This window comes from Anas platyrhynchos, chromosome 8 (assembly GCF_047663525.1).
Source record: "Anas platyrhynchos isolate ZD024472 breed Pekin duck chromosome 8, IASCAAS_PekinDuck_T2T, whole genome shotgun sequence".
NCBI classification, from domain to species: Eukaryota; Metazoa; Chordata; class Aves; order Anseriformes; family Anatidae; genus Anas; species Anas platyrhynchos.
The window spans coordinates 20,027,423-20,043,410 of record NC_092594.1 but is presented as its reverse complement, the minus strand read 5'-3'; the positions used below and the strand labels follow the sequence as shown (position 1 = coordinate 20,043,410).

Here is a 15,988-nt window from a genome sequence, read left to right as displayed (position 1 = left end):
AAAATGTCCTCTTTATTTTTTGCTTCTTATGTATTATACTTGCTATTATTTCAAAACCCAAAATACCCCATGAATTATTGGCTATATGGGCCTGATAAATCCTGTGGGTGGTTACGATGCTACATACGAACCAAAGTCAAACTTCAGTGGCTGTTTATTAATTTATGATTATACTATGAGAGGTTCTCTCAAATTAACTTACCATTTAAGTTGGTTACTACTGTCTCTTCTGTATTTAACAGTTAATCTTCTCTATCTGTACTAAAGGAACTTCTTTATTATTATTCTTTTAGCCCAGTACCAAAGGATAGAGATAAATTGTATTTCAAACTTAAACAGGGAATTGAGAAGAAAGTGGTTATTACAGTTCAACAACTCTCGAACAAAGAACTGGCCATTGAAAGGTAAGAGTAATAAGATAATGAGGATTAAGTTTTTGTGAGGAAAGTATTTAATCTACTTTTCCCTGGAAAAAGAAAGAAAAACAGCAGTAGCATAGTATTATTGAATAATATAATTAATTTCTAGGTGCACAGTTCAGTTTCAAAGTTCTCTTGAAGTAATTTGTGTGATTGTTAAGATGGAAACGAGATGTCTTGGAAACATAGCATGTAATAGTCAAACTTCTCTTTTTACATTTTAAATGTATTTTTTGAATGTGCTATTAGGATACTTATGGCATTCAAATGCTTTTGATTTTACTTTTTGTTGTTCTTAAGTAAAGCAGAAACACACATTTATTGTAAGGCTGTATTATCAGCATCTCACTGTTTAGAGAAAGTGACCAAATTAGATTGTCTGGGCTATGTTAAACTCTGGAGAATATTTTTCCATTAGATCAATATACTAGAATAGTACAAATTTGGACTCAATCCAGTGGTTAGAAGAAGCAATCTCTTGTTGGAATCTTCCAAGACCAGTAGGATTTCATTGTAGTTTGTTTTTTTTTTAAAAGTATGTTTCTAATGTTTAAGTAGTGGTGAAGATCTTGGGACTGGTTGATAACCCATGTTATTTAGTAAAGTTATAATAAAGTAAATATTATATTTACTGGAAATTAAATGAGGGGAACTCTTTTAGACTGAATGATTTGATCTTTGTGCAAGACATTTGCACAAGAAGCAGACCATGCACGTGAAGAATAACAATTAGTTAATGGGTTCGTTAACAGTAGACACTTGCTGCTACGATAGTGGGTATTGTATTAGCTTAAATTAGAAAATTCCTTCTTGATATCTCTATTTTTAAAAATAGAGATAAATGCCACCAGATGGCAATCTTATCAAAAAAGTAACAATAGGAGAATTCGAGTTTATTGAAAAGGGAATTCAGGATAACAGGAGTATCAAAAAAAAAAAAAACACTCATAAAACCTGATTGATCTGTGTGCTTTCAAGTTATTTTTTTCAAAAATGAAACAAAACATTTAGACGAGGGGTATAGAGCAGAGATTTTTAATGATAATGCTTTTCTATTGTAAAACTGTGCTTTTGCTACTCATCAGTTCAAACAATCTATTTTCAATAGGATTGAATTTTTAATTTAAATAATGTTGGCTTGAAATTTCAGTTCACGACTGATGAACTATTTTAAGCATTTCTGAATAACACTGAATCTCTATACATAATTTTCCTTGTGGGGGACCTTGAGGAGTCTGGTTTTTTTGTTTTTCTCCTAAAACTACCTGGTTTGGATAGCACAGGTTACCCACAGCCAAGATACTCTGTCCCTTCCTACCTTTGTGGCCTGTTCTTGAACAAGCCCTGTGGAGCTTGCCTATTTTTATCTTGGTTGGAGCAGGTGAAGAAGCAATGTTCACTCCTGTCTCCCAGGTTTGATTCATGGTGGCACTGTATTGGTTCGTTCCCCTAGCGTGGGATATCAAGTCTCTGTTTATGGGGTTCAGGAAGAAAATTCTAGTTACTAATTAGGGGGCTTTAAGAGTTTTTTTTTTTTTTTTTTTTTTTTTTTTTTTTGTTTGGAGAGTGAACAGCCTTTCGTTTGGAGAAGTTCTAGAACTGACTCTGTTGGTTTTAAAATAGTGGTGTTTAAATATACTGTGCTACCATTCATACAGGAGAGTTACTTGCAAGTTATACAGATACTCCTTAGGTTAAGGTCTAGACTTGACGTCCTTAGAAGTGATATGCAGAATATTGGCTGTTTGCTGGGTGTTACTGGAAACTCATAGATCATGTTATCATGTTAATGTAATACCACTAGCTTTATTGGTGGGTAGCATTTGTATTTATACAAATGAAAATCTATATTAGTGAGGAATAGCTTAAATTCGTTTTTTTTTACAGGTGTAGAAACTAGCTGAGTTTAAACAGAGTAGTGTACCTGTGTGTAGTCACTTGATAGCCATCTCTAAGTGCAGAAAAGCCACAGCTCAGAAATGGCAGGACTGAAGCCCATGGTCTTTACAGGTCTTTCTGAAACTGAGGTGTGTGGTAGGGTGTTATCATTCTTCTGAAGGTGATTTTCGTAGCTGTCATTTTCACTTCTGAAATTGGCGGCTGAGCATAGTGACAACTGTTTGTGTAAAATCAAGCTCCTCTGCAAGCAGAGGTCTTGAGCTCCTTTAGTTCAGTTAAACTCAGTTTAGTCTTTTGAACTTCAAAGAGAAGCCCTGACTCTTCCTGTAGCAGGATGTCACCAGTCATCATAAGTACCTATTTCTGTGAGAGGCAGGGGTTGCTTGTTGCCGACTCAGTCTTTTAGAAGCATACTTCTCAAACATTTTGGCTGGCACACGTCAGAATTTTTGTGTGCCTCTGAGAGAAGCACAGCAAGAGCTGGGATCTGTGAGCTGTTGCCTTTGAAAAGCATGGTTATTTTGCCTTCATCTGAATCTCAGCCTCGGTGTTTTCTTTAGTAGATGTGCCAGAAGCTGGTGACTCCTCTGTTATAAGTTATAGCTTATTCTTAGCTATTTCCACCTCAGGAACTAAAAATAGTGCAGTTGGTCTACTGTAACATTCTGCCCGGTCTAATTAGTCCTCCAGAGAAGTCTGCTCATGTAACCACAAGTACAAGTCCTGGCATCCTAGCTACCATTGTTTTACATGGCACTGCCATAGGCTGTGTAGATACATCTGCATTGCTGCCTGATGTTTAATTTACCACTTCACTTTTTAGGACTTTTGTAGTGCAGGAGCATGGGTAAGAAAAAATACCATTATGGATGTAAGTTAATGTTTAAAAGTAATGAGGTAGAAAACAAAAATCATATATCCAAATGTGCTAGGGCCAAAAGTAATAGATGGTGTAGTAATAGCTTATGTTAAGACTATCTTTTACAGTTCATATAGCATTATTGAAACAGTAATTGCTATTCTATCTCTGTTGATGATAGTGTTCTTGCCTGAAAGCTGTGAAACTATTCTGTCTTCTCTACTTTCCTATGATTGTTTAAATGATGCCTTAGAATTTCTGCTTGCTGAGAAATCAAAATTTTCCTTTGGATAACTGGCCCAGATGACAGAAGAGCTTTTGTTGAGCCTTAGAGAAGGTGGGAGTGGGAGCTCCTCATAGTGCTTTCCCATAGCTTGTGGGGTACAGAGGAGAGGGAGCCAGACTCTTCTTGGGCATGCAGTGGTAGGATTAGAGTCAATGGACACAAGTTACCTCCCTGGAAACTCCTCTGAGTTAGGCCAGTTGTTGTCAATATGAAGGGAGTTGAGCACTGGAACAGATTGCCCAGAAAGGTTATTTACTTTGTTTTGTTTTGTTTTTTTCTTATTTGAGATCTAACATTAAAAAGTCTGTGCAAACCAGCTTGCACCTTATGTTATAAATACATAATTTGGTTCAATATTTTTCATTCATCATGGAGTATGCTCAAAGGAGAGAAATACAAACGTGATTTGCAGAAACTTCAGAACTGAATTTGTGCTTTCAATAGTCAGGAAGTTCAAAAGTTTAAATGATTGTTCACAAATCATTTAAATCATTTTTTTTTTCCTTTTAACTACAAATCTTTTTTGATACTTTTAAATGACTCCACTGGAATTCTGGAATTCAAAACCCTGGCTTATTTACTATCTCCATGGTGGAGTAATCTCATAGAATTGCTAAATGGGCATAAAACTTCCTTTGTCTTTTCTGCTTAGGTTGCAAACTCTTTAAGGCAGAAGCTGCTTCCTACTCTTTTATGTATGCACATTTTGTGGGTAATGGTAGGATTCCTCAAAGTCTTGTTATCTTGATTTCCTTAGAAGGATGCCAACAATAAAGCACTATGAGGGCTACAGTATGGAATATTGCATACAGTTCTGGGCCCCTCGGTTCAGGTTCGAGGACACAGAACTGCTTGAGAGAGCCCAGCGCAGAGCCCCAAGGATGATTAAGGGAGTGGGGCATCTCCCTTACGTGGGAAGGCTGAGGGAGCTGGGTCTCTTTAGCTTGGAGAAGAGGAGACAGAGGGGTGACTTCATTAATGTTTTTAAATACGTGAAGTGTGAGTGTCAGGAGGATGGAGCCAGGCTCATCTTGGTGACACCCAAAGATAGGACAAGGGGCAATGGGTGCAAGCTGGAACGCAGGAGGTTCTGCTTGAATATGAGAAGAAACTTTTTTTACACTGAGAGTAACAGAACACTAGAACAGGCTGCCCAGGGGGGTTGTGGAGTCTTCTCTGGAGACTTTCAAAACCTGCCTGGACACGTTCCTGCATGACCTGATGTTCCTGCTCTGGCAGGGGGATTGGACTAGATGACTTTTCAAGGTCCCTTCCAATTTGTAACATTCTATGATTCTGTGATACAATTCCTATTATGTGATCAGTAAGTATAAATAAACAAGAGGTACATCTTGAGATAGCTGCTGGTTGTTAAAAAGCCATTAAAACCCAAGAAGAAAACATGACCTTTTGTCTAAAGTGAAGGAGACAGTAGAGAATAGGCATACATACAGAAGTGGTTATTGGGACATGGAACTATTCCAGGATACTTAAGGAGGTGATTTTTGCTCTTAGCAAACGGAAAGGGTGCGAGGAAGGTATGAGCCTACTTGCTTGGGTTTATCAGATCACTTCTGGCATGCAGTGAAGACAGTGGGATTGGTATAGAATCTATTAGAGCAAAATTAAACCCAGTTGTTTGTGCTGGATTAATACTGTGTCGTAGGGCTATGGTGTTCTTGATCTCATCCTAATCACGTTAATCATGTGTGTTGTCACAAGAGATCCACAATGTAAAAGATGAAGGCTATAAGTTGCAATCATGAAGAGCCCTTGTGTCTGCAAAATACAGAACTTTGGTCTTAGAAAGAGAACAGAAGTCTAAAAATAGAGCAAATTCTTATTTTAAGGGTCTGTGAGGCTAGGTGATGCTGCACCAGTGAGGTTATGAGTGATACAGTATGTGAAATTGTTACATTTATTTAGTTGTATGAAAGCAATTGTAAAAATAATTCCTAAATTAATTTTTGCTAGGGACTGAGTGAATTTCTTCTGTTCAATCTCTTTCTAATGTACATGAATTGTTGGTATCCTTAAACCTAATATTTTAAGTTGTCTTTAAGAATAATTGTTTCTTCATAGGTTAGACACCAATTTCTGTTGTCTGTATTCTGGAAAATAATTTCATTGTCATTTCTGTAATCTGTGTTGTGGTATTTCCTGAGCATTACCATAATACTAGCAAAAAATTACTAAGAAAGATTTTTTTTAAATTAGAGGCAGTGGGTAGCTGTGTCATTATGTTCAATAAAGTATTTTTATCTTTGAAATGATAATTTTTTTTTAATAAAACTTCACAGATGCTTTGGGATGCTACTAAGCCCTGGACGAAACGTGAAGAACAGTGACATGCATTTACTAGACATGGTAATGCTTAGTTCTAATAGTCCACTTACAAAGATACAGGTGATTTAAAAACCAAATGAAAAACAAGCAGAAAAAACACAACCAAATAAAAGCAACCCCCAAAAATAAACCTCCCATTGTTTGTATTTGTTTGCTTCTGTTTCTTAAATCCTGGATTTTATATCTTAGAACTAGAAACAGATGGTATGTGTAATGGACAAAATATTTCAATTAATTTCAAAACCTGTGGCATTTGTTTTTGTTAAATTGATGGAAACAACAATGAGGTCAGTTGATAGCTGGTTATTACATATAACCAAGCTTTCTGTATTGTGTTAAGCGCGTTGCCTAAAAATATAGAGCAAGTAATTGAGTTTTTTTTTTTTTCTTATATATATATACACTTGGGCATTAGGGAAATGGTGTTATTTTTTTCTGAAAAAAATACATTTTCCATATTTCCAAAAATAACATTTCCATTGCTGAAAACTTTGCCATTATTTGGTTCATTTGAATTTAAATTCTTGTTCAGAACTTGAAGTAGTCGCTTGTCTTTTAAAATAAACATTTAAAAAGTATGTTGGTAAGCTGTCTTGCCTTCAGTTTCTTACATAAAATATTTTTTTTCCATTATACATAATATTTCTTTTTTCTCTTCCCTATACCCTTTTTCAATCCATTATATCTGCTCCATTATAATCCATTATATTCTTTATTTAGGTTGTGTTTTCTAGATTGAACACAATGTTACTCTGAGCTTCCCAGAACTGTTTTCCCCACTCCCAGTCTCTTTGATCTACAGTCATGACTCTAGTAAAATCCTGTATGTTTTTATTTTTAGGAATCCATGGGAAAGAGTTCTGATGGGAAGGCTTACATAATTACCGGAATATGGAATCCTAATGCACCAATGTTTCTAGTACTTAATGAGGAAACACCTAAAGGTAGTTTAATTCTTAAATTTGTTTTTTATGTGACGTGAGTTTGATGTATGCATGTTCTCCTGGGAATCATGGTGTATATGTCTGACTACATATACCACCATGTTCCAAGCATCCATGGCTAAAAGTGGAACTTGTGTATATAAATGTATGTGACATAAAAATGTGATGTTCATAGAGCATTGAGCATCATAGAGCATCATAGCGCATTGGGAAGGTGGAAGCAATGCATGGAAGTGCTTTAATATATAGCATAGTTCCTTATCCTTAGACTTGATGTTCTCTGACGTGATGTGAAGTTTGACTGCAAATCTGGAGTTTGTTTCCCGTCCCAAGGCAGAGCTTGTATCAGTTGTGTAAAGGCATATCTAAGTATATACGGTTAGTGGTGGTGTTCTTGCTGCTCAATTTTCAAATCACGTTATTTCTAGTAGTGTGTAGGCTACTGTGTGAAACTACTTGCTGTGAAGCTTGACATGGTTTCCATTTTAAGATACGACTTTGTGTTTGCATGTGGCTTTTGTTGTTTTTGAAATTCCCACTTGCTTCTTTGGTCTTGTGAGAAATACCTCAATAATTTTCTCCAACAGGGTCTTCTGTAAAGCTATTTTATTTGCAATTGCAGTGGCGGGTGTCCTGCCAGCCAGGAGTGCCCAGCAAAAGTGTATCATAACCTTTTTTTCTCTATTACCTAATGCTTGATTCCTCCTGTTTCCTCATTGACTGAGTACTACAGGTTCACAAACTACTTGATGCTTATTACTATACTCTATATGTACAATTTTATTTGACCAACCATTAATTTCTCCTTTTCCTTTGTTTTCTTTCCTTCTTCTCTTGTGACTAGAGGGCCTGTTACTTTTTGTTTTCACTGATTTTGCACTGCTCCTCCTGTTTTTCTTAGCTATCCTCCTTATTTTGGGACAGTGGGACCTTCCCCTTATCTGCTTCACATACTCCCCACTGCTATGCCACTGTCAGGCCTGCACAATCACTTTAGAATATGCAAGGTTAGTGAAATTTTCCGCTGCTAAAACACAACTTTGTCTCTCACAGTCTGAGAAGACAAAAGGGCCTGGGGATCCATTATGTATGATTCTCAATATTTGTTTTAAAAAGCTGTGCTTCTTGGATGATAGATACCAGTTGTATTACAAAATGATGGTTGCTAGCCCTCTCTGTGATGATATAAGTTTCCAGAAGCACCAATCCTTTTCTTGCTTTGTAAACCTGCAAGATAAACTTGGACTATTTCTGTGTCATCTTCTGGTCAGTTTATCCTGTGTTCTGCTCTACTTGAAAAAGTTTGAGTTAGGCTTAAGTATGAGGAAAAAAATAGCATTGCATACTGCTGCTATGAAGATAGCCAAGCACAAAGAATGGGACAGGGATGGATAAAAAGTATCCTAATGCTGTTTTCCATGCATGACACTTTGAATCTGTTTGCACAGATATTTTTTTTTTTCCAAAAAAGTCATCGGAGTTATCATCAGATTAATAAATCAGATGCAATAGAATGAGTAATTTATAGAAAGTGGTTTCAGTTTGAAAAACAGTTTGTCATTTATTGTTTTAATTTTTGACACTTTTCCTGTACGTGACTTTTTGTGTTTTAGATAAGCGTGTGTACATGACGGTGGCAGTGGATATGGTTGTCACTGAAGTAGTAGAACCAGTGCGGTTTTTGCTGGAGACTGTTGTGCGCGTGTATCCTGCTAATGAACGCTTCTGGTACTTCAGCAGAAAAACCTTCACAGAAACGTTTTATATGAAGCTAAAACAGGTATCGTGTGTGTTTTTTTTTTTTTTTTTTTTTTTTTTTTTCTTTTAAGAAAATTTGATGCTGGGAGCATTTGTTTTGTCTGTTTGAATTTGTCCTTTACAAATGTTAGTATGGCACTGCACCTCAGTAGGGGTTTTTAACTCGTTGAAATGTTTAAATACCTTATGGTTAAGTAGCATATAGAAGTGTTCGATGCCTTTGTAAACTGAATTATTATATACGTCATAAGTCATTGGCTTTGTGGGCTTAAACAATTTTGAATCTATCTATTCCCTATAACTTCATACAATCAGACCTAGGCACAGACATCTAAAACAAGTCTGTTTGGTAAAAATCAGGCAATTGCATTAATTGTTCACTGTAAAATCAACTAATACCTAACATGGAAATCCTGGGTGTTAAGGTTCAAAATACTAAGATAGGTGGCTGAAAGGATGTAATCAATTAAAGGCAGAGGAACCTTATGCAGTGGTTTGAGTTAGGCCATTACTACTGTTTTCTCAAAGTATCTTGGAAGGGTGGATTTCTGTGTTTTCCAAAAGAGGGATTTGAAAGAAGGTTATCTGGAAGAGCAAGTTCTGATGCATGGGGAAATTGCTGTCTTTTCACTCTCATGGTGCATTTTGTGCATACGAAATGCACTGCATTATTGTCCTTCACTGCCCTTGGGCTTCATGAAGGGTAGGGTTATTGTTGCAATGATTTATTAAGGTAGCATTGTTCATGCTGGTGATTGTAACCTTATAAAATGTTCAAAGAACAGTAAAGGAAAACAACAACAAAAAAACCAAACTATTTTATCTGAAATACTCAGTTTGTCGGTCCTTGGAGTTGAATGTTGAAGTCAAGTTGTACAAACAAAGCACCACTCTTCAGAGGCGAGAAGTTGTTAAGATGAAGCTTAAAGTATAGTTGTGTATTCCCTTTGTTAGCTTTCCCCATCCTGTGCTTGGGAGATTTCTGTGCATTTATTTCTTCCTCAAGCACTAAGAGAGGATATATCCATCCATCTCATCTGGTCACGTTTGTTCAATAGTTACCTACTGAGTAGACTGCTAAGGACTCCATTCTGGCATTGGGTAAGGTGCATAAAGTGTATGCCTTCCTGTTATCAATATGGGACGATGTACAACACATCCTCGTGCAGAGAGTTTTGACCTGCTTTCTCCAAAGATTTACCATAGGATCATAGAATGTGGGGTTCTTGGTTCAAAAAGGGAACAACAGAGGCTAACTGTATCATTTGCACTGGAATCATGATCCATTATCTTTGACTAATGAAACCAAATAGGAGTGATTTAATTCTACTGAGCCTAGTGTGAATGTTTTAATTGTCATCATCCTGTGGGGTGTAGTAATGGGTCTGGCAAAACAAGCTGTGTTCATGCTATGTAGCAAAAGTGCAGCTGTGTTTAACACTTAAAGTAAATAAATCGCATGAAATGCTGTTTATGTAATTCTTCTGCAGATTAGCATAGTAACTTGGAATTCAAGAAAATGTGAGAAAACCAAGTGTTATATGCAAATGTTGAGGATATCTACATTTTCAATTTAAGGAAATCACATTTGAAGATATTACTTTCTCAACTGTTGGATACATAGCTATAATCAATTAACCTTTCCTCTTAAATCAGTTAAAACCCTACCAGTTTTAGTTTTGAGTACTACGGATGCTTTTCGTTTTGCTTTCTCACCCCTTATAATGTGACAACACACACATGCCTCCCTTCCCTGAAGAAACACAAGCTTTTCTTCCGGCTGTAAAATTCTGAGGAGCTGTTCTGCAGACTTTCAGGGAAGGAGCATTTTTAATCTTGGCAATTTTACTCCAAGATTAGGCCCTGGTGATGGAAGACAGGATCTCTGGTCGACCTGTAGCAAGTCGTTACTCAACCGATTATCTGTTGGGTAATTTGTATTACAAGAGCTGTTGATAGATAACTCAGTAAAACTCAGTAAATAACTTGCAGGTAACGCTGAAAGAAGCTATATATACGGACACTTTCTTCTTTAAAAATAACTTTGCAGATGGCATTGAGATCAGCCACTTGCGGACCATTTTGGAAAGTAGTTGAATTTAAGTGGATTTTAGCGAACCAGAAAGCTGTTATCAGCAGCCTCAGCTGTAGGATAGGTGTTTTCCTCTGTGCAGGACAATGAATGCTGTGGTGTAGTTTGCCTGCTGATGTAAAATCATGATAGCAGTGCCATCCATTATTGTATAAGCATAGCCTGTTTGACTGTAGCTGAGAAATTCAGGCATGCTGTCTGCCCAGTTCTGAGTTTGAGTGTGCAGAGTCCTTGGCAAGAAGCTTTTGACTTGGGCTGTCTGAGCAAGGTGCCCTTCCCAGTAAAAAAGCATCCATTATGGATGTTCAGAAAGAAAGGAAGTAATGGAATATCATTTCCCAGGGTGAGACTTGCCAGTAAGGAGAGAAAAATCAAAATTCCAGTGAGGAAAGAATCCTGTACACCTGCTAGTCTGAACCCAAATTTGTGAGGGGCAGTCAGATATGAGAAACGGCATAAATGCAGGTTGCTGTGAGGTTTAGGACTGCTATAAACATACTGCCATGCTGCTGATACACGTTCTCATCATCAAAACACGACCTTTGGAAAGGTTGTTGTAGATAACAAATTCAGGCTTCAGAAAAACAACTAACCAAGTTACTCGCATTGTGTACAGATGGTCTTGCAGTTAAGCAGAACATGTGCAAGGAACTGAAGACGCATGATTCTTGTATGTTGCAGAAAAATCCATAGTACCTCTCATGCCTTACTCCATGAAAAATAAAAGCTATAGATAGTGATGGTGAATAATGCTACATGCATCAATATCTGATTGATTTAGCCAAGTACTTTGTAATTATACGATAAAGGTGTTCTGTGAGAATAAAAGAGGTAGAATGTAATAGCTTGCTAAATATTTAAAAGACAGAACAAAACAAAAAAAAAAACAAGCGCCTTTATGCCTCCGTCCCAAAGTTCATTAAACACTTTGAGATGCTCAGTCAGCAAAACTGATTGATAGTTGGAACCACATGACTGTCTTCTTCCAGGGTGTATCAGCTTTAAAGGAAGCAGATCTGAATGATTAATATCTCTGAAATAGTATAGATTTTCTCAATATAAAATTACTCATGTTGTCTTAGTGCAAGCAGTACTTATTTAAGCTACCTATCTGCATAATGTCAACAGCTTGTCGAAATTGCTAGTTCTGTTTAGTCGTTTCCAGCAAAAGGTGTCATGGAGTCGTCTTCCAACTCCTTCATAGTTTTGCTTTTGAATTAAATTGAATACACTCTGTGATTATATTATTTTTCTTTTTCATGGTTAATTTGATGTTTTTAATATGCTCAAAAATTGTCTTATTAGGCAAGAGCACAAAGAACAAAACAGAACGAAATTTTGTGCTGGTTCTAGTCCATTTAATATAGTCATTAGTTTGCATTTTGTACAATTCTCTGCACGTATATTAACCACTGCATGTAACTGAATAATAATTGTGTTCAGAACTTAAACTCAGAGGAAAAACTAGAGTTGACTTTACTTTAAAAACTTGCAGCGTTGTATCCAGTGGGGTATGGGTAACTACCTGTTTTCATGTCGAAGTTCACTGAATGTGAAAGACAAAGATTAAGCTCTGACCTTCTCCAGTTTTAAGTAAAAATAAAACAATTTCCCCCTGCCCCCCAACTTTTGAGGTAGTTTGCCTTGGAAGTTATTGCACTACCAGAGACAGATTTGGAAGAAAAGCTGCTCTTACAGAACAAAGTGTTTTCTGTTGAAAATGTTCTCGCCCCAAGTCCATAGCTGCAGACACCACACTCAAAATTCCAAAGTTTCCAAGTTAAATCGTGTGATAAATTAATGTATATACATGACCTCTACACATGTACACAGACATACGAGCATATTTATATATATATATATAATCAAACTTAGGCTACAAACACAAATTTTGTAGCTAGGTACAGCAGATACATATCCCTATTGAGAGGAATACATTATAAGTTATACTCTCTGGAATAAAAATGAGTTGGTCTGTTGTTTTTTTTTATTTTTTTATTTTCTGGGGTTGGTGGTGAAACATTAAGGAGTTTTTCATGATTTAAGACTTTCAAAAAGCATAAGGTTCTGTTGTTTCCTTAGTCTTGTCTTTACCTAATAAAACCCTTACTATTTAAACTTTTTTTTTCTTTAAGGCATTTGATTCCCGTTTCTGTGGTGATGTCAGTTATTCCATTTTTTTTCCTATTCTCTCCTATTTTCTTTTGCTGCAGTTTCTCTTTGACCTCATCTCATTGTATCTGTGCTTAAATGGGAAAGCCTTTCTGTCATAGTTCTGAATGATAATTAAGATGGTGTCTGGGAGGCCGCTTTGGAAGTAATGCTGGCTTATTTGCAACTTCTGACTGTAATCCTTAAAAGAGAAGGAAGCACAGTTATGTTTTACTGCCAGCCTACATATGCCATTACAAAGGAATCTGAGGGAGTCTTCTCCAAACTATTCTTTAGCCATGATATGAGATTTTTTTTTGTCCATGTTTTGGTTTGGTTTTGGCAGACCATTAGAACTGTACTAGTCAATAGTGGGGTCCTATACATGTGCGTATTTTGTTTTAGTCTGAAGGAAAAAGCCACACGAGTACTGGGGATCCAATTTATGAGGTTGTCAGTCTACAAAGAGAATCTGCAAGAGAGGAAGAACTGGTCAGCCCAACAAGTGGAGGAGGACCCATATCATCCCAGGAGGATGAGGCAGACGAAGGTAAGAATAAGTGAGCGCTCATAGTTTCCATAGATAAGACTATTATATTTCTGCTGTTAATTTACTCATTTAATTCTTCCTGTTTGTGTCTATTAGAAATACAGCTGGACAGTAAGATCACAAGTAATTTCCTTCTAGCAGCAGTTCTTTAGCATTAGCATTTTTCCCCACACCGTTATTGTAGTTCTTTCAATACCAGCAGTAGACTGTGCATGTCCATTTTTCTGTGCACTTCAGAATTTGTTACTGCTGCACTCGTGCTCTGATAGAAGATAGAAATCGTTTTCTGGAGTGTTTTTTCATCTGACCAGAAAGCATTTGCCTTCAGTGTGCTGCCGAAGAATGACATTGAAATGGCTGGTTGTAAACGCGTATGTACAGGAAAACCAAACAAAATTGATGTGGAAACGGGCTCAAAGACAATTCCTCTGCCCCCAAACTGTGGGCCTAGCATGTGAGTTTTTCTCACTTATAAATGGGGCTTATCAAAATACTTCTAGGTTCAGTTGGTGATCATGTTGGGGATTGCTGATGTTTCTGGAACCAGAGTATTTGCCCTCGCATCCCAAAGCTAATGGTTTCTCAGGGTATTGCCACATGTTTTTTGGAGCCCTTGGCCAACTGTAGTCCATTTGTACCCCACGGGCTAGCTCGTAGCCTTCAGAATAGGCTTTTAGTGCCAGCTTTGATTTGAATATCTGACCTACCAGAACTCATGATAGTTTTACAGTTATTCCTCAGATTTCTGGCACTGTTCTGTCAGTACTGTAAAAAGTTTTTCTTATTGGAAAAAATAAGTGGAAGAATTCCATTTTGATTCTTAGTTGATTGTAAATGGTTGGATATTGGTTCTGATTCACATCGTGTAAACTCTGTGATTAATGCGGGAGCAGACAGATCTGGTTACTCCCTACTGTTTACAAACAACAGCAGCAACAAACACAAATCCCAGGTGACACTAGGCTTACAAGAACAGAGCTAACAGAGCTGGTCTTTGCAGAATTGGAAACCTTCTGCCCATTCCATGGGAGGGAACAGGATAGCTATTGACTTATCACTGCCATTCCACTATCAATTCTAAATAGTAAAAATGCTGTTGTCTCTAACAGAGCTTTTGTATTAAATGGGTACTTGGGATTACTTTGATTATAGCAGGAATTATTTCAGATTGACCTTTGAGTCTTGTAGTTCAGCGTAGTGAAGTTCAACATCTGTGGGTGTTCTTTTCTTTGCTGGATGTTAGAGCTGTAAGAGAATGTTTTCTGTAGCTTGTCTGCTAGGACAGAGTTTAAGTAATTACTTGAATGCTTTTTTTGCTTGTTTTTAATATTGCTTCTCACCAAGAAGAGCAAAGTGCTGTTCTTGAGTTTGATGAATGTAGCACAATTAGCAATAATGTAGATATTATCCTCTTGGTGCTATTATGAAGCTGTTTTACTTTATTATAGGGTAAAAGTATTCCACTGAGGAACCTGAGTTTAACTTTGGTTTAGCTTCCTAATGCTAGTTTCCATATTTTAAATGTAGATTACTTCCTAAGAGAAGACATTAAAAATATCATGATGTGACTCTGTTCTCATGGAAACTGCATTTAGAGCTATCTGCCTAGAAGTTATCTATCCTAGTGGATATGCAGGTTAAATGAGTCACTGCCAGTTGTTCTAAATAAATCTCTTCATTCTTTTTCTTTCTTTTTCTTTTCAGGGTACTAATTATGATGATGGAAAAAGAACTTGAGTTTACAATGTCTTGTCTTAGCCTTGGAAGAAGGCTTTTTCTTTTGTCTAGTGTTAAGGCCATATAGATTTTTCTGCTTGCTATTATGGCAAGTGTGCATTATAAGGAATATTAGATAGGCCAGAGGCTGGTATTCCCATTTAGAGATACCAAGGATTATCATCTCTTCTCTTTTTTTTTTTTTTTTTTTGCTATATCTTTAGCTACATCCTATATCCCCACAGAACATTACTTAATTTAGTCCAGAAACACTACATACTGCAGTTTCATTTGTATAATGCTGTAAGAATGCATGTTTCATGTGCACCTTACCTGATTTCTGTGTACGCTGTGCATCTTACTTAGTAAGATGCCTTATGTTAGTAGTATGTGAATAAAGATGTTTTTAAGAAAGCATTTTTTTCAGTATTGTTCTTTTTTGATTTAATGAAAGGCCAAATGTTTTTTCCCAAAACAAGATTGTTGGCTTTTTTTTTTTTTTTTTTTTAATTTTAGCCTCTCTTTTATATAGCTTTTCAGCTGAAAAATGATCTTTGCAAAGACTTTGAGATAGCTACTTAAGAGATCTTTCAGGTCAACGTGGAGTTTTTAATAAAATTATTAATATCATAATAGATATTTCTGGCAACCTAGCCTTGTAAGGTTTCCTGCTTTGGAAATAATGTTTTGCTTTTTTTTTTTTTAATATGTTTATTTCTTGTGGATTTTTTTTTCTTGGTAAGAAGTTTTCTCTTAAATTCAGGCTCTAATCTTTAAAAAAAAAAAAAAAAAAAAAAAGCTTCAAATAAAATAGATTTATTACCAATGAGCTGAAAAGGATACTTTTTAATATTGAATTATGAGTAGAACCTTGTAAAAAGGTGCAGAGCACTATTGAGTGAACTAACCTTTCTGCTTTTTGGTGTGTTAAGAATGAGAGAGAACACATACAGAAAGCTTGATTGCAT

At 36.4% G+C, this 15,988-nt stretch overlaps 1 protein-coding gene across 9 annotated transcripts in view; it reads left to right on the top strand.

Annotated features, from left to right (window-relative positions):
* The window catches only part of RABGAP1L (RAB GTPase activating protein 1 like), a 257,106-nt gene that overhangs the window by 37,487 nt on the left and 203,631 nt on the right, over positions 1-15,988 (top strand). For all 9 annotated transcript variants that reach the window (XM_072041793.1, XM_072041794.1, XM_038182983.2 and 6 more), the window contains 5 exons: positions 294-404; positions 5,764-5,830; positions 6,651-6,753; positions 8,367-8,533; positions 13,160-13,304. In XM_072041793.1, coding sequence (XP_071897894.1) covers positions 294-404; positions 5,764-5,830; positions 6,651-6,753; positions 8,367-8,533; positions 13,160-13,304 — 593 coding nt within the window. The remainder of the gene's footprint in view (positions 1-293; positions 405-5,763; positions 5,831-6,650; positions 6,754-8,366; positions 8,534-13,159; positions 13,305-15,988) is intronic.